The sequence below is a fragment of the Coffea arabica genome, chromosome 2e (genome assembly GCF_036785885.1).
Source record: "Coffea arabica cultivar ET-39 chromosome 2e, Coffea Arabica ET-39 HiFi, whole genome shotgun sequence".
In the NCBI taxonomy this organism is placed as follows: domain Eukaryota; kingdom Viridiplantae; phylum Streptophyta; class Magnoliopsida; order Gentianales; family Rubiaceae; genus Coffea; species Coffea arabica.
In genome coordinates this window covers 51,711,527-51,723,223 of record NC_092313.1, presented here as the reverse complement: position 1 = coordinate 51,723,223, position 11,697 = coordinate 51,711,527, and the positions used below count along the sequence as shown (strand labels likewise).

General features: G+C 33.9%; 1 protein-coding gene across 1 annotated transcript; it reads left to right on the top strand.

Annotated features, from left to right (window-relative positions):
• The first annotated feature begins 4,476 nt into the window (after positions 1–4,476).
• On the top strand, positions 4,477–11,484 carry LOC140036325 (uncharacterized mitochondrial protein AtMg00810-like). The gene is made up of 4 exons (XM_072077689.1): positions 4,477–4,531; positions 4,637–4,722; positions 4,854–5,216; positions 11,383–11,484. The coding sequence occupies exons 1-4, from the start codon at positions 4,477–4,479 to the stop codon at positions 11,482–11,484; spliced, it is 606 nt and encodes a 201-aa protein (XP_071933790.1).
• Positions 11,485–11,697: the final 213 nt, after the last annotated feature.

The window sequence follows — 11,697 nt, the reverse complement described above, 5'->3', positions numbered from 1 at the left end:
GTATATATATAGATATATGTATGTTGGAGAAGCAGAGTAGCCAATGGTGAAGATTAGGGGTGGCAATTTTCGACACGACCTGAAAACACGACACGAACCTAACACGAAATTAATGGGTTTGGGTTGAGATTTCGGGAATTCGGGTCAGAATCGGGTTGGACCCGATGAACCCGAAAAGAAAACAGGTCGATTTTGGGTCAACCCGTGGCGACCTGATATGACCCGATATGACCCGTTTACGAATTAAAAATAATTTAATAAACATAAAAATAATTTTATCTAACTAAACTAAGTTATTCTTTTTTTTCAAAGGCATTAATTACTTAATCCTAAATGAATTTATTTAATTTGTGTGAAGTTGAAATTATTATATTTAGACAAATAATATATTATATTATTTTTTAATTTTATACTGTTTTAATTTATTTTATATTTTGTTTGGGATAAAACACTTCTACGGTGTTTAATTTATTTTAGATTTGGTTTGAAATTATTTATTTAAATTTTTATTACGTGATTATGTAATTAGTTTTGTGAGAAATTGATTTTATTAGAAATTACAGTGATAAATTAATAAATTAAAATTAAGTTTCGGGTCATTTCGGGTCGACCCGCCAACCCGCCAACCTGAAATTTTCGGGTTCGGGTCAGCATACCTGACCTGTCACGGGTTGGCGGGTCGGGTTCGGGTCAACAGATTTTTTCTGACGGGTTGACCCGAACCCGACCCGCCAACCTGATTTGGACCCGAATTGCCACCCCTAGTGAAGATACAGAGAGAGACAATGAGGGGCGGACATTTGATGGCTTTGTTTGTATGACTGCGTTTTGGTTTGTTGTTGACTCGAATGGCCTTTGGGTTGGTTACGTTACCAGACCTGCCGGTTGCAAACGAGTCGAGTCGAGTCGAGTTTTAGTCTAATCGAATCGAATCTTGACTTAATTTTAGTGAACTCGAACTCGACAAGCCGACAATTTAAAACTCGAGCTCGAACTCGAAAAAAATAAAAAATAATTATTTTATTTTTTAAAAAATAAATAAAATAATATTTTTTTTCTTAATAAATAATAAAATATTAATGATATATATATAATTTTACTATTAAAATAAAAATATATATATACTTAAAATTAAAAAATTAAAAAAAATATATACTTAAAATTAAAAAATAAAAAATGTGTGTATATATATATATACTCGAGCTCGCAACGAGCTTAATATCTTGAGCTCGAGTTCGAGTTCGATTTCGACTCAAGCCAGCTTGACTTGAGCCGCTCGCGAGCTGTTCGATTCGTTTGTAACCCTGACCAGGCCAGATCTTTTTATCTCACGGGTGATATTGGATAGGCAGCGTAAACAACAACCATTTTTTCTTTTAACCGTTTTTTTAGTGCAAGTGAAATGTTTTAAATTCAAAATCAATTACTTACATTTCCTTTCTCATATAATACAACTTATCTCTCTCTCTCTCTCTCTCTCTCTCTCTCTCTCTCTCTCTCTCTCTCAGTGTAAACAACAGCTTTATAATAAAGTTAGCTGCAAGTGAATTTTTTTTAATGAAAATATAAAGAAAAACTATACGGGTAACACATGAAATATGAATCACACCCTATAACTCGAGCAATATCAGATGTAACTACACGAGACAATTCACAATGAAAATCAATCAATCTCTAGTGTGGCTACTAGAAATTCGAACTGCTCACGAACACTCATGAGTACTTTGGTCAACTATTCACCTCGAACTCGATTTTGACCGAGTTCGAGTTGAACTCGAGTCGCATGTTTATAACTTTGAGTCAAGCGAGAGTTCTAAAGAAGTAACTCAAGTGCTCGATGAGTTTATTCAAGTAATTAGGTTTGTTAATATAAATAAGTTATTTATATCAATTAGTATTTTCTCTCAATTAAGTTAGTATATCAATTAGTCAATTAGTATCAATTAATGATTAACATCAATTAGGGATTTACATTGTATAAACTAGTTAGATTCATTGTATCAGGTGTTTACATTCACTTTGTACAAGAGCATTGCCTTGTAAATAAACATAAGAAATACATTTCATTTTCCCAAATATCAATTTCTCTAGAGCACTACTGATTGATTCCTGGAAAAGGATCTAGAATAATTTTGTTCATAAATTTTTCTTTTCTCAAAACTTTAGGAATGTTCCTTCCTAATCGTTCATCTCAAGTCCCTTTTATTTTTTCCACTGTTAGTAGCCAACCATCTAATGGCTTAGTGATCCGTTAGTTTTTGCTCCAAACATTACAACTCTGCTTTGGATCTCTCCTAGCCCAGCTCTTCTTGTTGCTTTAGTTCGCGACTTGTTTATCCCTTTGTTGTTGCACTTCGTGTCTTTGGCCCACATCCGCTTTGCTGATTCATGTACAACTTCGACTTCCAGCCACAACCTACTCCAAACCTATGTGTGCTGACATATGCTACTGCATCTGCTATCATAGTTCAATCAGATTTGGTTTATTTCATCTGGTTCAATCAGGTTTTCATTTCTTTGTCTAGTTCAACTACTGTTACTTTGATATTTTTTTCATAATTTAGACTGGTTCCTATGATTTTTGGACCTTCTGAATCCAATTTTGGCATCAATTTTCTCTATTTTTTTGGCCTCTATAGTACTATACTATTATTTGTTCATCACCTTGAGTATATTTTTAGTTGTTCGTTATCTCCTATGGTGCAAGCTAAAGTTTCTTATTCTATTCACATTGTTCTTGAAGGCACTAGCTCTTCTCATTCTAAAATTTTCTTTGTTGATATAAACTTTCCTATTCATGAAAAATCTTATGACAAAGTCAATATGCGTTTTGAAGAATGGGATAATGATAATCATAAAATTATCACTTGGATCATTAACACTTCTGCGCCTACAATCAGTCGCCTCTTCAAATATTTTGATAGTCCTAAGGGAGTTTGAGACATTTTGGTAGACCGCTATATTGCAATAGATCTTTCTCACCAGTATCAACTTTCTCTTCGTTTGCATGTTATGAAACAAAAACATGGTCAATCTATTGAAGATTTCTATTCAGATATGGTTTATATTTGAGACGAAATTGTTGAATCCAAACCACAATGGGCGTTTACCAGTGAAACAAATAAGTTTTATTTCTATCTTGATGCTCATCACCTTATCCAGTTTCTTATGGCATTGCTTGACGAATTTGAGGCTACTCGTACCTCAATTCTTAGCAAGAAGCCACTCCCTTCCCTTGATACTGATTTTAAGGAATTAATTTATGAAGATACTTGCAGGCACACTTCTGATTCATCCTCTGCAGATATGGTCCTTACTGCTCCTTGTTCCTTTAGTATCTTGTCCACCTGCATCTTCACCTTCAATTCTAGAAAATAAATCAACTATTGAGTGCAAAGTTTTGTCACCATTTAGGTCATACTATTTCGTAGTACCACAAATTCTAGTGTAAAAAAGAAGGTCAGGGATGGTGTATTCGGAATTTTTCTCCTTGCACTACTATTGATAGTAATGCCACCAACTCCCTTTTTGAGTTTGTTATTGCTTTGACTCCTAGACCCCCATCTATTGCTACTTTATCTACTACTGGCCTCTTTGCTGCCAATAATTCCCGTGAGTACACCTCTTGTTATTTTGAGTCCATACTAACCTCTCAAGGTACATTGTGTCTTTATCTTGCTCAAATATTTCTTATCAAAATGGTAGAGCTGAATGAAAACACCATTATATTTTAGATGCTATTTGGTCTCTAATCATTTCTGCATCGTTACCGGAACCATTTTGGAGAGAGGTTGCTCTTACTATTGTCTATCTATCAATTGGGTTTCATCTCCTATCCTTCAAAGTAAATCTCTACGTGAGACACTGTTCGGTAGTATTCCTAATTACTCACACCTTAAAGTTTTTGGATGTGCATGTTTTATCCTTCTTCAAGCTCATAAACTCAAAGTTAGAGCCTCATGGTCATCTTTGTTGTTATCTTGGATATAGGATTGCTCATAAAGGTTTTAGATATTATGATCCAATACTTGTAGCTTGCATATTTCTTGAAATGTCATTTTCTGGGAACATAAATTCTTTTGTGCTATTCATCAAACTATTTTACCTTCATCTTCCCTAACATATCATTTTACCAATCCTTCTGATGACTTATTCCTTGAATACTCCTCAAATGAATGTCGTCTTCTAGCTCCAGAATAACACCCCTCCTCTAACAAGTTGTCATTTTCAATGGATCCACCAGTTCTTGCTCCACCTTATTATTCATCTTCGGTAAGAACTCAATCAATTCATCTTCGCAATTATCATTATTTTTTGCTTTAGTTGCTTTACATAAGCATAATTCTTTTCACGAAGCTTCTATGTAAGAAGAATTGCATGTCTTGCTTAAAACTCATACTTGAGATTTAGTTGATCTGCCTCGTAGAAAAATTGCCATTGGTTGCAAATGGGTTTATAAAATCAAACTTCACACTGATGGATCTACTGAGCGCTATAAGGTTCTACTTGTTGCTAAAGGTTGTGGTCAAAAGTATGGTATCGATTATGAGGAGATTTTGCTCCAGTTGCTTGTCTTACTACCCTTCATATGCTTATTGCTATTATTTCTATTCTTGTTGGTCCCTTTTTCAAATAGATATAAAGGATGCATTTCTTAATGATGATCTTATTGATGAAGTTTATATGTGGCCTCCTCTTGGTTTTCCACATTATTCTCACAAGGTCTGTTGTCTTTGCATGTCCTATATGAGGTTAAACAAGGTTTTTGATTTTGGTTTGCCAAATTCAATTCTACACTTATTAACTTGGGTTTCACATCCAATCCTTTTGATTCTTCCCTTTTTCTTTGCTAGACAGCAATTAGTGCCATCTTGTTACTTCTCTATGTTGATGATTTGGTTGGTATCCAACAACTTAAGCACTCCCCCAGTCAACAGTTTGAAATGGAGGATCATGGATCTCTTAATTATTTTCTAGGTCTTGAGGTATCTTTAGATACCAATGGTTATCACTTCTCTCAATCTAAATATACTTTTGATCTCTTGGATTTAGCTAGCTTATTAGATAGTGAGACTACTTCTACTCAACTTAAGGCAAATACTCACCTTACTCTGGATGGCACTTTATTGGATAAATTTATGCAATACCATCAGTTAGTTGGTAGTCTTGTCTATCTCATTGTTAATCGGCCAGACATTGCTTATACTATTCATATTGTAAGTCAGATCATGAATGCTCCTCGCTTTGTTCATTATGCTACATTTTTCGAATTCTTCATTATGTGAAATGTACCTTTTTTCATGGCCTCTATTTCTCGACATATTCGTCCTTTGAACTTCATGCTTCCTCTAATGCTGATTGGACTGACGATCCTACTGATCATCATTTCACTACTAGATTGTGCTTCTTCTTGTATGCTTCTTTGGTTTTGTACTGAAGCAAGAAACAAAATAGTTGTTTTCCGATCTAGTTCAAAAGTTGAATATTGAGCATTAGTTAACACATCACAAGAGTTAATTTGGTTTCATTAGGTACTTGAAGATAATGAGTGTTACTCACTCTTCTCCTATTAGTATTCATTGTGATAAACACAGTGCTATCCATATTGCACATAATGATGTTTTTCATGAGCACACCAAACATATTGAGATTGACTATCATTTTATATGGTAATATCTTGTCATGGTATCTTATGTCTCTCTTTCATTCCTTTATTGGGCTAGATTGCTAACCTCTGCACCAAAAGCACTATCTTGTGGTCGTTTTTTTTTTATCTCATGTACAAACTTAAGTTGGTTTCTTTGCAACCATTTTGAGTTTGACAGGGGATGCTAATGTAAATAAGTTATTGTATCAATATGTACATTCTATCAATTAATATAGCATATTAATTAGTCAATTAGCATCATTAATGATTAACATCAATTAGGGATATATTTTGTATAGACTAGTCTAGATTCATGGGTTTATTACATTACTTCCCCTAAGGTTTAAGCAAATTACCAATCAATCCTTAAGTTTTGGTCAAATTACAATCACCTCCCCTCTCAGTAACGCCGTTTAAATCTATCGATGGAAACTATGAGATGACAATATTATCCTTTATTATGCATCGTACTTGACAATAAACATGTCTAGACTGATAGACATAAGTAAGAGGTCTAAACAAGTAAGAAGTCTTAATAGAAACAAAAGAAAGACCTTAAACATATCCTTTAGGGAATCAAAGAACAAGCTTCAACCCTATACATACCTATAGAAACCCATTTAACTTCCTTTTAAGAATATTTGCAAAGTTTCTCAAAAAAAAAGTTGCAAAATTCTGTCCCTTTCTTATTCGTTGCCACCACTACCACTACATCTACCCCTAGTTCTTCATAAACGGCACATTACCACCTAACAATAACTCCTTCTCTTTTTGCATTTCACCTAAAAGCACAAATTTAGCACCCGAAAAAAAAGCCAACTTCGGGTATGAAATTCGTCAATTTATCTATTCATGTGTTTGTTGAAAGATCAATCTCTTTAGCTTGGTGATTCATCATTGGGGAAACATTCTTGAGTAACTGCTATGGAGTTTAGAAATTTTGATCGAATTTCAAATGGCGAGATTTGGAATGGATTTGGTTGAATTAATCCGGTAGTTTTTTATGGATAATTTGGGGGTACAAAGTGAATGATTAATCAAGAAATGGGTGATCAAAATGACAAGCAAAGGAGGAAATAACAAACAAGCAAAGGCAGCAACTTTGGCACTAGGTAGAGATTCTGAAAAACAAAAACCTTGGCCACACTTACCTTCCTATCCCGTAGGTGTCATCTTTCCAATGCCACCACGAAGTCTACCACCATCTTCTTCCTGCCTCTTTTGACTCTCTTCTCTTTCTTTTAGGAACTCATAATCATAAAGGTGCACTAGCAGCTGCATTAAACTAGACTTGCGACGAACTTGAGATCTCACTTTTGAAGGAATTCTATTCAATTTTACTTTTGTTGTATAAGTTGTTAGATTTTAGTTCATGTTTCCATATTCATGGTTCCAATTGTGACTACATTTTTTCTTGAATCAAAGCTTAAGACTTGGGAAATTTTCATGTTATTAATTGGAACCGATGGAGATTGGAAATTGTTAAATGAATGTCAAAGCAGCTAGTGGGGTTGCTTCTTGTTTCTTCTAAAAACAAAAACTTTTTTACAAAAGAAATGGTTTGTTAGTTTGAAATTTGAATAGTTAGCCAACAAAAGAGATTGATTACAGCTTCAAAGCCTGCAAAGTTTGCAACTACATCTATGTCATTTTTCCGGTGGTGATGAAAAGAAGAAAGAAGAGTCTAGGCTTGATATTGATGGGCTGTTTTGGGATTTTAGTACAACTTTTTTGCTGACTCATTGAATGCAATCAGTCAACATTAATTCACTATTGGGAAGGGTCTAGTTGTTATGATTTTGTGCATTTGAGGGCTCTTTTTGTAATTTGACTGAATTTCAAAGACTAATTGGTAGTTTGGCTAAACCTCAAGGGAGGTAAGTGCAATTAACACCTAGATTCATTGTATTAGTTATCCACATTAACTTTATACAAGCTTATAAATATAGGCATAATTCTTGTAAATACACATATTTCCAAACCTCAATTTCTCTAATAAGGTTATTTTTATTTAAAAAACAATATACATGTGAAATTACACTTATGGGTATGAGAGTTATGAAATTTACCACTACTAACTCTTAACTTAAAATTAAAAATTAATCTATCAGTTTTAATGTCTTTTGACTTTGTAAAAAATTGAAACTTTGAAAACAAGTTACTTTCTTTTTTCCTGCTTGGGAAAACAAAGACACGCATCCCTTTTTTTTCTTAAGTCTTAACATTCTTGACTCTTCTTTGGCAAATAGACTCAACAAGCACCCCTAGCTTCAAAGCCCAATTTCTTCAAAATGTGAGACCATAATTTTCAATTTCTCTAAAAAAATTGCACCCTCTAGCTATCAACAAATGACATTGTATTTTGTTTTGGATTTTGGAGACATCCCGCAGCCATGAGAAGCTCACTGCCATTGTCCTCGCAGTTGAGGAACCAAGTTGAGTTTGCATCAATTTCAGTCAACGAATTCCAATTTCCATGTACAAATAGTGCATAAATATATCTTTGCTCTGTTTTGTGTTGAATTTTTTCCAATTCCATTAATTTATATTTTGTAATATGGAAACCCTAAATCCTAGCTGAGTTGCTAAGTTGTTGTTGGGCTTTGGGTAATTAATTACTACCCTTGTATAGGATAGTGAGTGGAATTACATTGTAAATTTGTCTTGAATTGAAGATGAGGTTTCAATACCCAGAATTGAACTTATTGGAACACTATGTCACTGATTTGGGATGATTTTATACTACTTTTGGGACTTGTTGGCATAAAAAAAAGCTTGAGTAAAGGTGAAAATCAGCTAGGAAAGATTCAAAGTGGTTTGACCCCTTCAACAAGTGGTTTGAGATTAGGCATTACTGTAAGCAACCATCAACCCTATTGTTAATATCTATTAGGATTTGCTAGCATAGTTTCTATTCCTTATTGCTATTTTTTTGCTGTTGAAATATACTCTTGCTCATTTTTCACTTGACTTATTGATAGAATTGATGTGTAGCTTTTCTTGTTGCGTGAAATTTGCTTGTACTAATTTAGGCTAAGCTGAGAAATTCATAGTCACTTTAATCTAACAATGGAACATCTTATGATAGATTTATTCTTAGTATCATGTAATGATTAATTGGTTGGGATTATCCAAATCGTATATCACAAAACTTTGACCTAATGATGATGACAACAAGAAAAGTCGAAACCAATGGTGGCTAGTGCTCAACATCCTGAGTTGTTGAAATACATAGAATGGACAATTTCTGCCATGATTACTGGGTGGTTAGTTATCTTTTGAAATAGCTTTAATTTGTAGTTTAACCTACTTGCTTCGGATGAATCTATGCATGGACAATTTCTATGCATGAATCTATGCATAAATAATAGAGCCAAGTTTTAGCACAACATTCAATAAACTTTTATTGTGGTATGTTAAATGCACATCTAAATTGAAAAGTGAACTTTCTTCATATTTTATCCTCATTTTATTATAATAAATGGTATTCTATCGTATAGTCCCTTTGTTCTTTCAATGTTTGGTAGGAGAGGCATAAACTTCATCCTGTTATTACTTTTTAAAGGGTAATGCACAATTGTTGCTATTTTAAGAAACTAAATGTACATAGATGATGATTGTTGAGTGATGAAAGTCTTGTAAAGATACATTAATTACATTCTCTCTTTCCTCTTTACTTGATATTTCTCAAAGTGCTATAGTAAACCACTCATAATTGTTTTATTTATTTATAATTAAAGACACATCTAGTTCACCCAAGATTTCACAGCGTTTTATTTGCATTATCCTTCCTTTGTTGTAAGCAATCAAGGCAAGAATAGACCACTAGCCTTTTCTCTTTGATGATTATTATAAGAACTCAAATGCACTTTTTGTCTCCATCTATGATAATATGAAATTGGATTTTGAGATTGAGTTACTCTTATGAGTTAGAGTTCAAGTTTGAGTTCTTTATCAGAACAAGATGTAACTTAAAGGAGTTAAAACCTTCCCCCTAAGGCGTAAAGACATATCTAGTCGACCCAAGTTTTCTTCTATCCCAAGAATGTCCACAAAATACTCATCTAGCCCAATTGTATTGGATAGCTCTATTATGGTGACTAACAAGAAAACATCAAACCAAGCAATTGAACTTACTAGTCATGGCACTCAACGTGTCCCAATAGAGAATGAAAGACCACTAAACATCAAAGCTACTAAGCACAAGGTGCAAGGGGAAGAACCCAAAAGAAAAGGTAAAACTTCTAAAGTTTTGGAGAATTTCACAAAAATCACAAAAAATGGTATACATTATGCCATTTGTCATCACTGCAAGACAAAACTTCAAAAAAGCAAAACCTGAAAAACAACTAGCACATTAAGGCATCAGAATATTTATTTGGCATGAAAAACAAATCTTAGAAATGCCGTGCAGTAGACAAATCTCAATTTCCAGCCAACATGTCAATTTTCCAACTTTACGACTACTGCGTTAAGGAAAATTTGCCATGGAAAAGACACGAGAGACAGTCAAACAACTGCCCTCTAGATTTTAATGCATGAGCACCTTTCACTATACTTGAGGAAGAGGACTTCAACAACATGCAAAAACATGGGATGCTAGAGTGGCAAAAAATCTCCTGGTCAACAACTAAAAATGATTGTGTTCAACTTATGATCTTGAAAAGAAAAAGTTGAAGAAACTATTGAGGCATGTGCCTAAAATTAGCTTGATAACTAATCTTTGGAAGTCCAAAAACCAAAAGATTGAATACATGATCATCATGGGGCACTAGATTGATGTGCATTGAAAGCTACAAAAGATATTGCTCAATTTTTTTCACATTCCACCACCTAAATGAGGAATTGAAATTGCAATTGCAATCTTCAAGTGCATGAAAAAAGTGGGGCATTAAGAACAAGATACATACCATTTCAGTTAACAATGCCTCAAACAATGATGTTACAATCAGACTTTTGAAGAAAGACTTTCTAGAACAAGAAAACTGCTATGTCAAGGTAAACTATTCTACATCCAATGCTATGACCATGTCTTGAAAGTTATGGTTCAAGATGGCTTATGTGAGGTTATGGGAATCAATGAGAACATTAGAGACAGTGTAGAGTTTGTGGGATAGTCAGATGGGAAGGCTTTGCTGTTTGCTGAGATTGCATAACAACTATAAGTATCAGACAAAAAATTGATCCATGATTGTAGAAGCTGATGAAACTCTACCTACAGAATGTTAACTTGTGTTGTGAAATTCAAAGAGATGCTTTCATACTTTTAGGATCGAGAACCACATTATGAATGTTGTCTATCTATCGACGATTGGATAAAAGTATAGAAAGTTTGCTCTATATTACAAAAATTCTGAATAGCCACACATATTATTTCAAGTAATGATTATTCAATTAGCAACTTATTCCTCCAAGACATTCTTAAGATAAAGAAAGTTTTAGATGAACTAGTAGCTGATGAAAATGATTTCATTTGGGAAATGATTCACAGGATGAAAATAAAGTTTGATAAATGTTAGGGCAATGTAACTTGTTGATAATAGTTTCTACCATTTTTGACCCAAGAATGAGAGTTATAGAGTTTGCCTTCCCTAAGATGTATTCAGCCTTTGAATTGGAAGAGAACATCACAAATTTAGAAAGCCATCTTTGACATCTATGAGAAGTATGTTGCAATAGCTGGCAATGCAAGTGGAAAACGAAATGATTCATGTGCTGATCCTTTTGATGGCTAGGATCCTCTTATGCCATCTTCTTCAGATTGGGGTGATTTTGATGAATATTATGATGAAGTTGAGTCTAATAGGCCTCGCAAGTCAGAAATGATAGATTACTAGGATAAGTCTTACCTAAAAACTAGAGCAAATCCAAAACTGGAGATGCAATGGGGTCACATATTTTGTATTGTCATAGATGGCCTATGATATCTTGCCCGTTCCTCTAATTACAATCGCATCGAAGGCCACGTTTAATGCAGAGACTGGAGTTATTGATGCATATCGAGCTTCACTATCTTTAGATACAGTTCAAGTCTTAATATGCATAGGAGA